This window comes from Alexandromys fortis, unplaced genomic scaffold (assembly GCF_014885135.2).
Source record: "Alexandromys fortis isolate MF-2015 unplaced genomic scaffold, M_Fortis_MF-2015_v1.1 scaffold_28, whole genome shotgun sequence".
NCBI lineage: Eukaryota > Metazoa > Chordata > Mammalia > Rodentia > Cricetidae > Alexandromys > Alexandromys fortis.
In genome coordinates, this window is record NW_026067901.1 from 12,299,678 (window position 1) to 12,314,191 (window position 14,514).

Sequence of the window (14,514 nt, forward strand, 5' to 3'; positions counted from 1 at the left end):
CAAGTACTCAGATTACAGGCCAGGTCTACATGGTGCTAGGAACCCAGTGCCTCATGCGTGCCAAAGCACTCTACCAGTTGAGATATATCTCCAGCTCTATTTTGTATTTTTTGAGACAGGGTCTTTCTATGTAGCCCATGCTGGCCATGAAGTTACCAAACTCTTCTTGCCTCAGCCTTCTGAGTGCTGGGATTACAGGCATGTACCACTGTGTCCGTGCTCCTAGTACTCCTTGGAGACAGAGGCAGGTGTATCTCTGTGAGTTCAAGGCCAGCCTGGTTTATAAAGTGATTTCCGTACCAGCCAGGGATGGGTAGTAAAACCCTCAACTTAAAATTAATTAATCAATCGATTGATTGGTTGGTTGATTTACATTCACTGGGTACCATGTTCTAAATTAGATTATGGCTGAGAAAACAAAACTCACAGTAAGGCACAATGTTTGAATGAACCTACATTTAACAGAAGTGATGTGACATCGTGCCTTCCCCCCCCCCCCCAAGTTGACAGCAAAGTCTTACCACAGTATTTTCAAGTGCTCTGCCAAATACGAGCTGCTGGAGATCTTTACATGTTACAGCACAGCCACCCAAAATATAGGAGAATAAACTGAGTCACGGGCTGACATGGTGTGCCCAGCAGCCTTACCTACCATTGTGTGACATTCCAACAGACAGGCACTTGTGGAAGCGGCAGTACTGGCACTTATTCCTGTTCTTTTTCTGAATCTTGCAGCTCCGGTCACATTTGTCGTACACCAGCTTTAGCCGAATAGTTCGCCGAAAGAAGCCCTGTGATATGGCCACAAAATTGACATAAAGAACATGGGTTCTGGGTAAGTCACCAGCCTGGTGTCACTCGGCTTTCTTGTGCATTTGACTGACTAGCTTGTTTTAAGACAGGATCTCGTGTAGCCCAGCTTGGCTAAGAGCTTGCTCTGTGCCCAACGATGTCCTTGAACTCTTGGTCTTCCTGCTTCCACACTTCCACCTCCCAAGTGCTGAGACCACTTGGCTGAGCACCATCATTCCTGGCTTTGTGGGGTGCTGGGGATCCAACCCACGACTCCATGCATGCTAGGAAATTACTCTACCGGCTGAGCTACACCCAGCCTCACTGTCTCTTTACAAAGAAACAACATGTTGAAGTTCTAGTCATGTAAACTGGGGCAAATTAAAAAATGTGCATCTCACTGCACTGAAGATGGAAAATAATGATCTAAGGCAGAATTCAAAGCGATCTTAGAAAGACCCTACCTGACTGGGGAAGAGGGAATGGTAGTTTCTTGGGCCACAATACCAACTCCTGAAGAGCAGACACTATAGCAAGAGGGAACCAGTTATTTGAAAGCAACACCCTTACTTTATAGCAGCATTGGGGCTTCACCCAGGAAGAAAACAGCGTGAGCCCATAAAAGCCAAGACTAAGAAAAGCGATTGGACATGACCTCGACAGAAAGCCCTGCTACAAGTCGTGCTTTTAAAGGGACGTGGAAGGAAAACTCAGAAAAGAATTTATCTTAGCTTTTGATCCTTTGCTTTTGAGTGCCCCCTCTACTTGCCTGACATGGTGGACTCTTATGGCCCACGCAGAAGGGATCAGGCCTTTATTGGGATGGGAGGATTGGAAGGAGTAGCTTCTTCATCTAGGCATGTGAGGCAGAATGGAAGAAAGATGTGTGGAACGGCAAGGAAGGGTGAGAAGCAAGGACAGTTAACGCCAGGGGCCACCAGGCCCTGGATCTGGGCTTATTGTTCCCATGCACCAGGCCCACCTGAAGACAAATGACAGGGCTTCAAGAATGATGTATAGGAAGGAAAGTCTGCGATATTCCCTCAGAGCCTGGATACTTCCGGAAGGTACTAGAAAGGGAGCCTGTGGCTTCTAAGCAAACAAGTGCATCTCTCAATTCCACATATGGCGTTCATGGAAGTGACAGACTTGAGAATGTATGGGCAGCAGAAGGGGACTCGCTTCGTGTATGTGGGGCCTGGGTCCTGACTATCTAGAGGTCAAGTTGACTCTTAAGAGGATAGAGATACTCAGGAGGGTGCAGGTGGCTAGAAGGACAGGAGTATGTGCCAGAAGCGACCAGTGGGGGTCAGTTACAATAGCAGGAGAGCCAGACACTGTGGACTCTGAGCAAGGGGCAGGACACGTCTGATGGCCAGCCCCTTGCTCAATGCATGGTAACCTCTGCCCTAGCTGGCCCCTGGGGAGGTCAGGAGGCTGTAGGTAAACACACCCCACTGCATGGTCACCTCTGCTCCAGCTGGCTTCTGAGGTGGTCCCGAAGTAAAGTACGGAGCCTATACTTTGTGTCATGGGAGGAGACATTTTTAAAGCAACTGTGTTTGGTTTCCCTGTTTTTTTTTTTGTTTTTTTTTTTTTGTTTTGTTTTTTGTTTTGTTTTGTTTTGAAGGATGCATCCCTCTAGAGTATTTACAAATCACAGCAAAGCAACCTGCCCTAGATTCTCCAAAGAGTAGCCAACCTGCCACTGAGGCCAGTCCTCTGCCCTTTCTGTAGGTCTCAGAGTGGTGGGCATCTTGCAGAGGAGCAAAGTCATCGACTCATGTGGCTACCTCCCCCTCCACCCAGGGCCTCTGTACCTTGCAGCCTTCACACGCATGGACTCCGTAGTGGTAGCCTGAGGCCTTGTCCCCACATATCCGACACTCAATGTTGAGTGCACCGCCAGGGGACTCATCCGTGCTGGCGGGGATCACAGGGCAGCTGACTGAGGAGGGGCTGGAAGCTGGAGAGAGTGTGTCTGCGAAGAAGAGGAAAGTGTGTGAGACTTGAGGTGCTACGACCCATGTCAGAACTGGATCCCTGGGAAGATGATTTGGAAGTAGTCAGGGGACCTGGGATGGGGGCAGGTGCCCGTCTTGAATCAGCCCTGCCTCTGGCCACACACTGCCAGTAGTTACCATGGTGCCCCCATTCCTGAAGCTCATGTACACTAGCCGGCTTCCTCATACCCTGTCTCCAGTTCTTCAGAGGCCATGTTATGAGAGAGACCTCCATGTGGGCCCCAGCCTCCCATGCCACATGACCAACACAGAGCTGGTGTTTTCCAGTCTTGTTGTCCCTGTTACTCAGTGGCACCAGAATATGGCCTGATGATTCAGAGAGCTGAGAGCGAGAGTTGAGAGAGAAGAGGAGAGTGTGCTGAGAATAAGGCAGAAAAAGAGATTGAGCGAGAAGAGAGGAGAGACGGCAGAAAAAGGAGAGAGAGAAAAAAAGTTGGGGAGAAAATACTTCTAAAAACTCACTTGATTAAAGTCTTGGGTCTAAAAGATATAAAGAAGTCTTAAAACCAAACAATAGAAAATAACACATATAAAAAGCACCAATAAACCAAAAGCATCAAAAGCATCAATAGAATAATACATACTTTGCCCCAAAAGACAGACCGATGAGGAGTGTGTCACTGTCATGAGCGGACTGCGAGTTAAAACCACAGTGACCGTCACCGAACACCCATTAAATGAAATGTATTTGAAACTGACAGCAGAATTGCCAGCAGGGTTGTGGAGTGGCTGCTGTCACTCATGGCCAGTGCACTCGTAGAACGAAAGGGACGGCCTCTTTTAAAGCAAAACAGTCGTAGGTGAGAACAATTGCATCTCTGGTTACTCACCCACCTGACTTGGGAACAGGTCCACACAAAAATCAATGTAGACTGTGTATGATGTGTATGCCATGGCGTGCTATGACATGCATATGGAGGTCAGGGACAACTTGGTGTCAGCTATCGCCTTCCACTTTGTTTGAGGCAGGGTCTCTCTCCTGTTGTTTACCTCTTTGTACACCAGGTAGCTGGCTTAGCTTGTGAGCTTCTGGGGAGGCTCTTGTATCTGTCCACCTTTTTCTCCATGCAGTATGGAGATTGTGGACCCAGCCTACTATATTTGGCTTCTTTTATTTTTTTTCAAACATATTTTTTTTTAATTTATTTATTATTTATCAGTCTATTATGTATTCAGTGTTCTGCCTGCATGTATATCCCTGCAGGCCAGAAGAGGGCACCAGATCAGGTGGTTGTGAGCCACCATGTGGTGGCCGGGAATTGAACCCAGGACCTCTCAACCCCTGAGCCATCTCTCCAGCCCCAAACATATGTTTTTAAGTTTTGAACTCAGGTCCTCATGCTTACATGGCAAACACTTTTACCTATGGAACCATTTCCCTGGCCCAGTAGTTTCATACTTAATTGCTAAGAATTGGAAGTAGTCAGATTAATTAAGCCTGACATCCTGCATTCCATCCCAGGAGCTCACAGTGGAAGGAAGAGAATTAACACATGGAGGTTGTCCTCTGTCTTCCACAGACACACCACACGTGTACACATATGCTCCTACACACAGAGAAAGGAAGGAAGGGAGGGAGGAAGGGAGGGAGGGAAGAAGGAAGGAAGGAAGGAAGGAAGGAAGGAAGGAAGGAAGGAAGGAAGGAAGGAAGGAAGGAAGGAAAACCATAACAAACCAACTCTAAAAAGACAGCCTAGCAGCTGATCCCAGGGAACTGCCCTGGCAGGGCCAGGAATATTCATTACTGTTCTTGCCCTGCAGAGTGGATGCTCCCAACCTGGAGTGTACTTACTGCTTTGGCAGTGAGGAAGTCACCTCTAGAGTAGAGGCTATATGGTTCCATCTAACAAAGCTAGAAGCAAGACCCAAAAGGATCAAACATTTCACAGTCACTTAACTGCATCTCTGAACAAAGCCTGGGCATGCTTATTGGAATGCAAACTCCACCACACAACAGAGCTCGCAGTGTGTGCCACTCAATTAAAAAATTACAAGGCATACAAGCAGAAATCTTGGCTCGTGATGAGAAGAGAAATGAATGAAAGAGACCCAGAAGTGTCATAGATGATAGAATTTGCCTCCAAGACATTAAAAAGTTATTCTGACCATACCCTAAAAAGCAAGATGGAAGACTGTGTGTGTTGGATAAAAACGAAGGTTCAAAGAATAGATCCTGGTGCTGGTTATGAAAACTATAATATCTGCTGTGGACAATAAACCAGGGTGACTAGACGCTGCAAAAGAAAAGATTGGCAAAGTGGAAAACACAGCAATAGAAACTATCCACAGTGAAACACATACGCACAAACACACGAGAGAGAGAAAGAGAGAGAGAGAGAGAGAGAGAGAGAGAGAGAGAGAGAGAGAGAGAGAGAGAGAGAGAGAACACAACAGCATTAGCTATGGGAAGGAAGAGCGAAGCTGTTAAGAAATCTTCAGGGTTGCCGGGTGGTGGTGGCGCACGCCTTTAATCCCAGTACTCGGGAGGCAGAGGCAGGTGGATCTCTGTGAGTTCGAGACCAGCCTGGTCTACAGAGCTAGTTCCAGGACAGGCTCCAAAGCCACAGAGAAACCCTGTCTCGAAAAACCAAAAAAAAAAAGAAGAAGAAAAAAAGAAAAGAATAAAAAAGAAATCTTCAGGCCCAGATGACTTCATCTATGAAATCAACAAAGCATTCAAGGAAATCCAAGTATCAATTCTGTAGACAGAGACTGCTTGTTCATTTCCTGGCTGCCCTGATCCAAATAATCACACAGAAACTATATTAATTACAACACTATTTGACCTTTTAGCTCAGGCTTCTTATTAACTAACTCCTACATCTTAAACCAACCCATTTCTACTAATCTGTGTATTGCCAAGGGGCTGTGACTTACAGGAAAGGTTCCGGCTGTGGTTCTTCTTCAGCAACTATGTGGCATCTCTCTAACTCCATCTTCTCTCTCTCTCTCTCTCTCTCTCTCTCTCTCTCTCTCTCTCTCTCTCCCTCCCTCCCTCCCTCTCCCTCTCCCTCTCCCTCTCCCTCTCCCTCTCCCTCTCCCTCTTCCAGCCTAGCTATATTCTTCCCTGATACAGGCTGAAGCAGCTTCTTTATTAACCAATGGTAAACATATTTAAAACATACAGAGGGGAATCCCACATCACAATTCTCCAGGAAAACTTCCAGGAAACCAAAAAAGAGAGAACACTTCCTCCTTTCACAAGGCAAGAATCAATCTAAGACCAAAGTCAGACAAGGATATTTCAAAAATAAAAACTAGCATCCCCTTAATAGAATATTAGACAATTAAACTGTTTACCAAGAGTAAGGGACATTAGGACAAATTAACATTTTTTTCCACTGGAATGCAAGGTTAGTTTAACTGTCAACATATGCAATTCACTGTATAAATAAACTCCAAGGGACTGGGCGGTGGTGGTGCACACCTTTAGTCCCAGCACTCGGGAGGCAGAGGCAGGCGGATCTCTGTGAGTTTAGTGCCAGACTGGTCTACAGAGTGAGCTTCAGTACATCCAGGGCTACACAGAAATCTTGTCTTGAATGAATATATATACATACACACACAAACAAACTAAAAGGAAGCTTTTTGATCATCATCCTAGCACATAAAAATAATTTCCCCAAACCTAACACCAATGCCTAATAAAAGTTCACAGCAAGCTGGGACAAGAAGGTAACTCCAGCAGCCCAAGAGGAATGCTGTTAGTGGGCACGTAAGAGAAACTGTAGCCAGCACACTCTACGGCAAAGGTGGTTTTCTCATGACCAGTACTAAGAAGAGGCATCACCGTTCCCACCTAACATCGTGCTGGAAGTTCTAACCAGTGTAACAATATGGAAAAGGGAAATTAAAGAGACCCATCTTGAAAAGGAGGAAGCAAAGCTGCCTCTGTGGCAGATGATATCATTATTTACAAGAACAACTTAAAGAACCTATATTTAAAAAGTCACTGGAACTAAGTTTAAAAATTAACATTCAAAAATGATTATACGCATATATATATGTATATGTATATATATGTATATGTAGCACCGAATAACCAGAACTTAAAATACAAAATAATCAATACCACTCATTTATAATCAGGTTAAAAGTATAAAATGCTTCCATATAAATCTGATACAATATGTGAAAAGCCTACACATGAGACTGAATAACACACGGGCAAAGAACCTGAAGAGGACCCAGATATGAGAAACACGACTGTCAGAGATCAACAGGAAAACTCAGGTCAGGAAGATGTCAATTCTCCCCAAACTGACTACACACATAACTCTAATGAAAAAACTCAGCTGCCTTGACTGACTCGAGTAATTAGGGCTAGGAAATAGCTCAGTGAGTCTGGCTCCCAGCATATATTTCAGATTGCTTACATCTATCTCCAATTCCAGCTCCAGGGGAATACAATGCCTCTCACCACCATGAGTACCTGCACTCACATGTATAACACACACACACACACACACACACACACACACACACCTGGACCAGAGAACTTATCTGGGGGCACTGGGCAATTGCACAGAGATCTACTGTGAACGGTTGCACAAGGCTCTACCCACGTATCTGCATTCTTCTCTTGGATGAATACATAGGAGTGGAAGGACTGGAGAATGGAGCAGATGACTGTGTGAGTTCTCAGGAGATGCCAGCACCATGGGATTGGCATCCAATGAAAGAAATGGATGGAGCTGAGCAAAAGCCTAGAAACAGACCTACAATGTCCACTGATTTCAGAGGCACACAGACAACAGCGTGCTCTTGTCAGTGACCTATGCCCAAACAACCGTGAACGAAAGAGAAAGTGAGAAGAAACTTTGATCTGTATATAAAAATTAAGTCGATGAACATAGGACTTCAATGTAAAACCTAAAACTTCTCGAAGATGTCCAAGTAAAGATGTCTTAAATATGACACAAGACCCATGTCACCAAAAGAAGGACACTGATGAGCTGGACTTGGTCAATTAGGAACTGGTTTTCATTGAATGACACAGATAATGAAAAAGACAAACTTCAGGCTGGAAGTATTTGTAGACCATTTACCTGAGGAAGTCCTTGTATCCAGAATACATATAAAATTTCTATTATCAGTATAAGAAAATACACAACCCAAGTACAAAGTGGGCAAATGATTTCACCAGAAACTCTACCAAAACAGTTACAGGACAAATCATCACATGAAAAGATGCAGCACCAGAGAGGAGCAAACTAAAACGACCCCCACGGAGCATTGTGGCTCTCCCGCAAGGATGGCTAAGGCATCAAAGAGTGGTCACCTTCCACAGATGAGCCCGCGAGGAGCTGAACTGCCACATTGATGGTGGGGACAGCACTTTAGAAAGCGTTTTGGCATCTCCTGAAAACACGCACGCACACACACACACACACACACACACACACCTGCCCTGCTACCTCAGCCCTTCCTATGTATTTACCCAAGAGAAGAACACAGGTGTCTGGACAAAGCCTTGCCTGGATGTATTCACAGTGGTTCTCAATGCGGGAGCTGGGAACTGTCCACAGCTCCAGTGTTCTCAGGCAGACACATGGAGACAGAAAGAACATCATGTCGGGCAGTGCACAGCACCGAGGGAAGAAGGGGTACAGAACCACCACGCAGAGGTGCCACCAACAGATCTCAGAGAGTATAGAAGGTGGTCTAGGAAGAGTCATGTGTTTAGAGAAAATTCCAGGCAACACACACTAGCCGACACAACACACACATAAAAGCCTACAGTGCTAGAAAACATATCAGAAGTCATGTGGTAGAGAGGAAGGAGGGCATTGCAGGGGAAGCACCAAGCTGACTCTGATGGGTGCAGTCATTACTTTGATTGTAATGATGGTTTCAGAGAGACAGACAGACAGATGGAGAGAGAGAGATTCTTTTTAAAAGTCTTAAATACTCTGAGGAAAATACACATCTAGGAAGATCTTTCCAGAAAGCAGCACTTACCTGTGATGACAGAGCTCTCAGAACCTGGACAGCTTCCTAAATATTGGTAGTCTGTGAAACTAAAGCTTCCAGAACTCTCTTCCCCGAGGGACTGAGAAATCTCTTGAATGTTTCCCATTTCTTGTAAGAATTCTTCTGATAAGGGACTCTCCAGGTCATCCGTCTCAAGTGGAGAGAGGGGACAGATGGGGCTCTCTGTGTCCACCATGTTGGCTGGAAGTGGCCAGGCAGGCCACAGAGCGTCGACCTGTGGGACAAAAATAGTCAGAAGAGCATTCCCTTTCTGCTCCGAAACGAACACCACTTATCCTCGAAGGGCTGTCTGAGTTCAAATCTCAGCAGTGGCAGCATTGACTCTCCACCCTTGACATTTGAAATCACAGTGATGCGTTCTCTAAACGGGGTCTGGAAAGATGGCTCAGCAGCTGAGAGCACTTGCTGCTTTTGCAGAGGATCTGGGTTCGATTTCCAGCACCCGCATGGCAGCTCACAGCCACCTGTAACTGTGGTTCCAGGGAACTCAGACCTTTATGGGCAACAGGCAACATGTTTGGTGCACACGTATAGACCCAGGCTAAATTCTCAAACATATAGATACATATTTTAAAATCTCCAAACAACAAATATAGAAAGAGTCAAACTGTACGCAAAGGTCAACCCTTCATTGCTTACTGACTGTTCACTACACATGCACTCGGCTTTCCAGCCATGGACAAAAACACAATTCACGTTCCCTGAAACATGCCTTCCAATGGGGACATGGGTAGGGGCCAACTGAATGGGATGTTTGGTGGGGGTGAGAGACATGAGCAGGAACAGGTGAAGCAAAGATGCCTCACACCCGGAAGCCTCAGAAGGATGTGCTGTTCTGGAGAAGAATATTCCAGAACGAAGAATGTTCCAGTACCAAGTGCTGGTATATGCCAGCACATTCTAGGATCAGCACGGAGGCCACCGGGCTTGGTTAAGGGGCACCAGGAGGGAAGGCTGGCGCAGTCAGCAAGAGTGTTGTGTGTTATTCACTCTTGGGTGTTCTTCTGTAGATGTGAAGGGCAGTCAACTGTAGACAGTATTAGAAAAACTACACAGTACCAAGTGCTTTGTGGAGTTTTAAGTGAGTCCCAGGCAACTCCAAACTCCACTTACCTGCAAGCAAAAATCAGTGCCCCTATGATAAGTACACTCTCCATAATCTCCAATGACTTCCTGTGATCTCCAGGTCAAAGTCCAATCCCTCAGTGTGTCAGTCCAGCCCATGGAAATACAGCACACTAGGCCTCTTGGCTTTGCTATTTCACCTTGGCAGCTTTGCCGGGACCGCCCACTGCTGCCTTCAGTAGGCCCGACTTACAGCCCACCTAAGCCTGACAGGTCACCAAGCACCCAGCCAGACTGACTAGACGGCATTCAGCTTCCTGACCTGTTTTTCCATCTAGAAGTAGTCCCAGAGCAAGCCTCACAGAGAACACCACAGCTCACGTCGCAGAGAAGGCCAGAGTTGCTGCAGACTAGCCAGGCTGTGGGCTCCAAGTGAAGCAGCTCCTGCCATGCTGTGACCACAGAGAGCCCGTGTCTTCTGAAGAGCACTTCCAACTCCCAGAGCACTGAACACACACACGTGCACTGGCAGCTCCACATTCTCCCACTTGCCAAACGTCAACAGACTTCTCAAGCGCAAAGAGAAAGGGGTGTTTGGGCTTCCTCAAGGAACGAAAAATGGGTACAACGATATATTTTTGTGAAAATTCACATCTCAGGCTTGGAGCCCTAACAAGTTATCACAGGTAATCATTGTAGACAGGGGGAAACAGTAAAGAATCGTCATCATGGGGCTGGGGAGATGGCTCCGCTGGTAAAGTGTTTGCTGTCAGGGTTGAGGCCCTGGGTTCACTCCCCATCGCTGACAGACAAAGCCAGGCATGGCAGTGTGCACCTACAGTCCCAGGACTGAATAGGCAGAGGCAAGAGGATTCCTGGGGCTCCCTGGCCCACTAATCAAAAAGCTGCATCCAAGTTCAGTGAGACTGTCTCAAAAGACAAGGTAGAAAACAATATCAGGAAGACAACTAATGGTAACCTAAACACACACACACACTCCATACACACACACACTCCACGCACACATATACATCAACCACACGCACACCACAAGCACACCATACACACACCATACACACCACACACACCATACACACCACACACACAGAAACACACATACCACACACACACACACACACACACACAATTTTAAGTATTGTAGGCTAAAGATGGTCTTCTGCTTTCTGTCCATGTATGCTATGCCACAAATCAGTGCCTACTTTTTTATTTGGAGCGGCGGTGCAGGGGATGGAATCCAGGGCCTCCTGCATGCCCAGCACAGCTACCACCCCAGCCTGTAGACACACTTTATTTTGTATTGTATTGAAAGGAGTAGTTCTCTAGTTGGCAAGCCAGATAGCAGAATGATAAGCATTACATAAGGTATTTTTCATCATGAACAAAATGTTCAAAAGCCACAATCATGAGGTCAGACATAAAGTTCATCCCCATGAAAAGGCCAGAACAGGGCAAAGTCTGTACTAGGGAAGGGCTGTGTCCTCTCCTTTTGCTGTCCCTGTCACTGACAGCAGCCTTTATTCCCACACACCAGGAGCACTGGGCTAAGGCCACGAGCTGGTTTCCTTGTCATGACCTTCAGGGAGCACCAGCGTTTGGGAATTGTGTGATTTGACTCATTGGTGGCTTTTAAAGAGTAACTGGGTTTATCTAGAGAAACGCTGGTCTTTCCTTTCATGAGATAGCTGGGATAATACCTCTTCATGAGTGGGGCAATCCTGACGTGAACTCTGACCGCTGGGCCTGGCACCGCACAGAACACATAAGTCCTTCTTGACTCCAAGCAGGGCAGATAAAAGCCTTTCCTTTTCAATGAGTCCCCCAGATAGATAACAGAGGTCACATGGGCACACCCCAACATGCTCACCCTGAGGTTCCCAGCATACCCTGGCATCCTCGCTTACTCTGATTAGGAGCAAAAACATCCGGACAATCCTACCACTGACTGTGTCCAATACCCACAGTTCACTACCATTGATGGTTCACTAAGAAGAGCAGCCAGTGGCTGTCTGTGCCCTGTGCCCCAGATGTCCCAGAAGGATAGAAAAATGAGAAACAATCCCCTATCTCAGCAGTAACCGCTGCTGGGACCTTTTATTTTCTCTGGTGGGTGTGTATGTGTGTGTGTGTGGTTAATATTTGAATTAAGTAACAAAAATATTCCATTGGAAATTAGGAAGTTAACTATTTGAAAACTCTAGAACATTCAATAAAAAGGAAACAAAAGAAACAGACGCACAGTTTCATGTTAGGACAAAACAAAGCATATGAGAACTTGGGTATTATCCATTGGCAACCTTTGATGCTGAAGCATCTTGCATGTTGCCCCTCTAGGACATTAGATGGTTAGGCTAACCTGACTTGTTAATCTCACAATGAGCACTTACTGTGTGGAGCCAAGTGGGGCTCAGCTCATTCTCCTCTAAAGCCCACCACACCTGGGCCCTGTTTGCATAGGGTTGTGTAACTTCTTACATCTGTCTCTCCTACAAGATTGCATGTCTTGATAGAGCAAGCGGTGCATTTGTCTGATTTTTGCATGCTTACGTCCAAAGTAATCTCTGTCATGGAGCAGGTGTTCAAAAGCCATGTCTACTGCTCAGCCCAGAACAAGTGATCCTGCCGTCACCTGTACCAGGTGGGGCTCCTCTGAATGAGCAGCTGCTACAGGTGTCTGTCGGAAAGGGCACACAGCCTCCAAGGACACCATCTGAGCAGCGGATACGGAGAACAGAAGCCAAGGGGATCGTGCACTGGATATATCGCCAGCAGTTTTCAGAGGGAAGTATAACCACAGGGACTGTAATTTTATGAGAAACGGGGGAAAACATCTCAGCGGAAAAATGAACAGAGAAGTTCCCCAGTCACCGAGCGAGAGCTATGGGGAACGGGGATCAGTTGAAAGCAAAGGACTTGGCCAGGCTGGTTCAGCACACTCCCTGGTTTTGGGGCGAGGACTAGCACCCAGCAGACAGTAAACACGAAGAGGCAAAGGGACAGGAGAGTCGTCTGACTTTTCCCTCAGAACGGCAAATGCTGAACTTTGGATATGTTCTGTGACAGAGTGTGCCAGGGGAGAGTCCAGAAGTTCATTTGCCTGCAAAGGAGCCGGATGTGGTGGCGCACGCCTTTAATCCCACAACTCGGGAGGCAGAGGCAGGCGGATCTCTGTGAGTTTGAGGCCAGCCTGGTCTACAGAGCGAGTTTCAGGACAGCCAGGGTTGCATGGTGAGGCCCTGTCTACGAACAAACAAACACAAAAAAAAAAAACAAAAAGCAACCCTCTCCCGCCCCCAAACCAGCAAAGTGAATTTCACATGGAATCCTGGCTACTTGGAAGGCTGTGAGGCAGGAGGATTGTGAGTTCTAGGCTAACCTAGGCCACAAAGAAAGACCTTGTAACATAGGAAAATCACTCTGGGCTTCCCAGGGGCACCTGCTGTCCCTGACCATCATCAAACCTGTGCATTATTAACAGAGGTTTCTTGGATTGCCAAGTCACTTTCTAAATATCTTCTAGAATTACTTATTAAATAGGAGGGAACACAACACTGTCCCAGCTACAAAAACAGTTGAATCCCTCGATGAAAAAGCGAACCTGGGACATTTGTCAGGAAAGCATCCAAACACCCGCAGTCTCCGGCTTCCCCACTATGCCTTCTCCAGTGGTTCCCTAGTTTTCTGTATCACAGGACACCCTCAGCTCATCGCCTCCCAGTGCTCAACACCGCAAACCTAGAGAAACCAGTTTAACCCTTTCACTGCTCTAGGAAGCATGGTTAGGCTTAAGGGAGTGGTTGAAAGGCCAACGAGGACGTCTAACCAAAGGACCACTGATGCCACAGGTGGCTCCCAGATGGAGTCTTTCGCCTCACCCTGTCTAGTTCACAAGCTAGTCACACGCTGCAGATTTCTTTTATATAATATAGTCATATTTACAAGTCTCTGGGTTCAGTCTGCTGGACACAGACCTAAACTAACATTTCAGAATAAACAAACAAAAAGCCGCAGACGCCCTCTGTGTACCTTCACCTACGACCCAGGGGCTCAACAAAATAGGTTACTTATTACCAACCACACAGAGATCAACTTGCCAACAGTCAGTGTAGACAGTGCCCACAAGACATACAAGAAACCCAAGGCCAAAATTAGCACGTAGCAATGGTAAAGAAACGTGGGGCATATTTTGACAAGTCCTACACAGTCCCAATCATTTCCTCACCATTCCTAGATCTTGCCCAACAATGATGAAGGGATGAACTTGAAACTCTGTGATCACAAGCAACACTTGGCGTGAGAAACAGGATGGCAAGCCCAAAGTGGCATCAGACCGTAGCTTTGGGCCTCCACAGCCCTTCTTTTTTTTTTTTTTTTTTTTTTTGGTTTTTCGAGACAGGGTTTCTCTGTGGTTTTGGAGTCTGTCCTGGAACTAGCTCTTGTAGACCAGGCTGGTCTCGAACTCACAGAGATCCGCCTGCCTCTGCCTCCCGAGTGCTGGGATTAAAGGCGTGCGCCACCACTGCCCGCTTCCACAGCCCTTCTTTGACAGCATAAGACAGATATTCCCAGCTGATGCCGAGGAACAGGTCCCCACTACGCGATGGGGCTTATGACTTCTAAC

General features: G+C 46.6%; 1 protein-coding gene across 4 annotated transcripts in view; it reads right to left on the minus strand.

The window, feature by feature from the left end:
• Ppara (peroxisome proliferator activated receptor alpha) overlaps nucleotides 1-14,514 on the minus strand; it is a 68,169-nt gene that overhangs the window by 17,505 nt on the left and 36,150 nt on the right. For all 4 annotated transcript variants that reach the window (XM_050128037.1, XM_050128044.1, XM_050128029.1 and 1 more), the window contains 3 exons: nucleotides 8,778-9,024; nucleotides 2,613-2,773; nucleotides 653-791 (listed from right to left, as the gene is read on the minus strand). In XM_050128037.1, coding sequence (XP_049983994.1) covers nucleotides 653-791; nucleotides 2,613-2,773; nucleotides 8,778-8,985 — 508 coding nt within the window. In that variant the 5' untranslated portion in view covers nucleotides 8,986-9,024. The remainder of the gene's footprint in view (nucleotides 1-652; nucleotides 792-2,612; nucleotides 2,774-8,777; nucleotides 9,025-14,514) is intronic.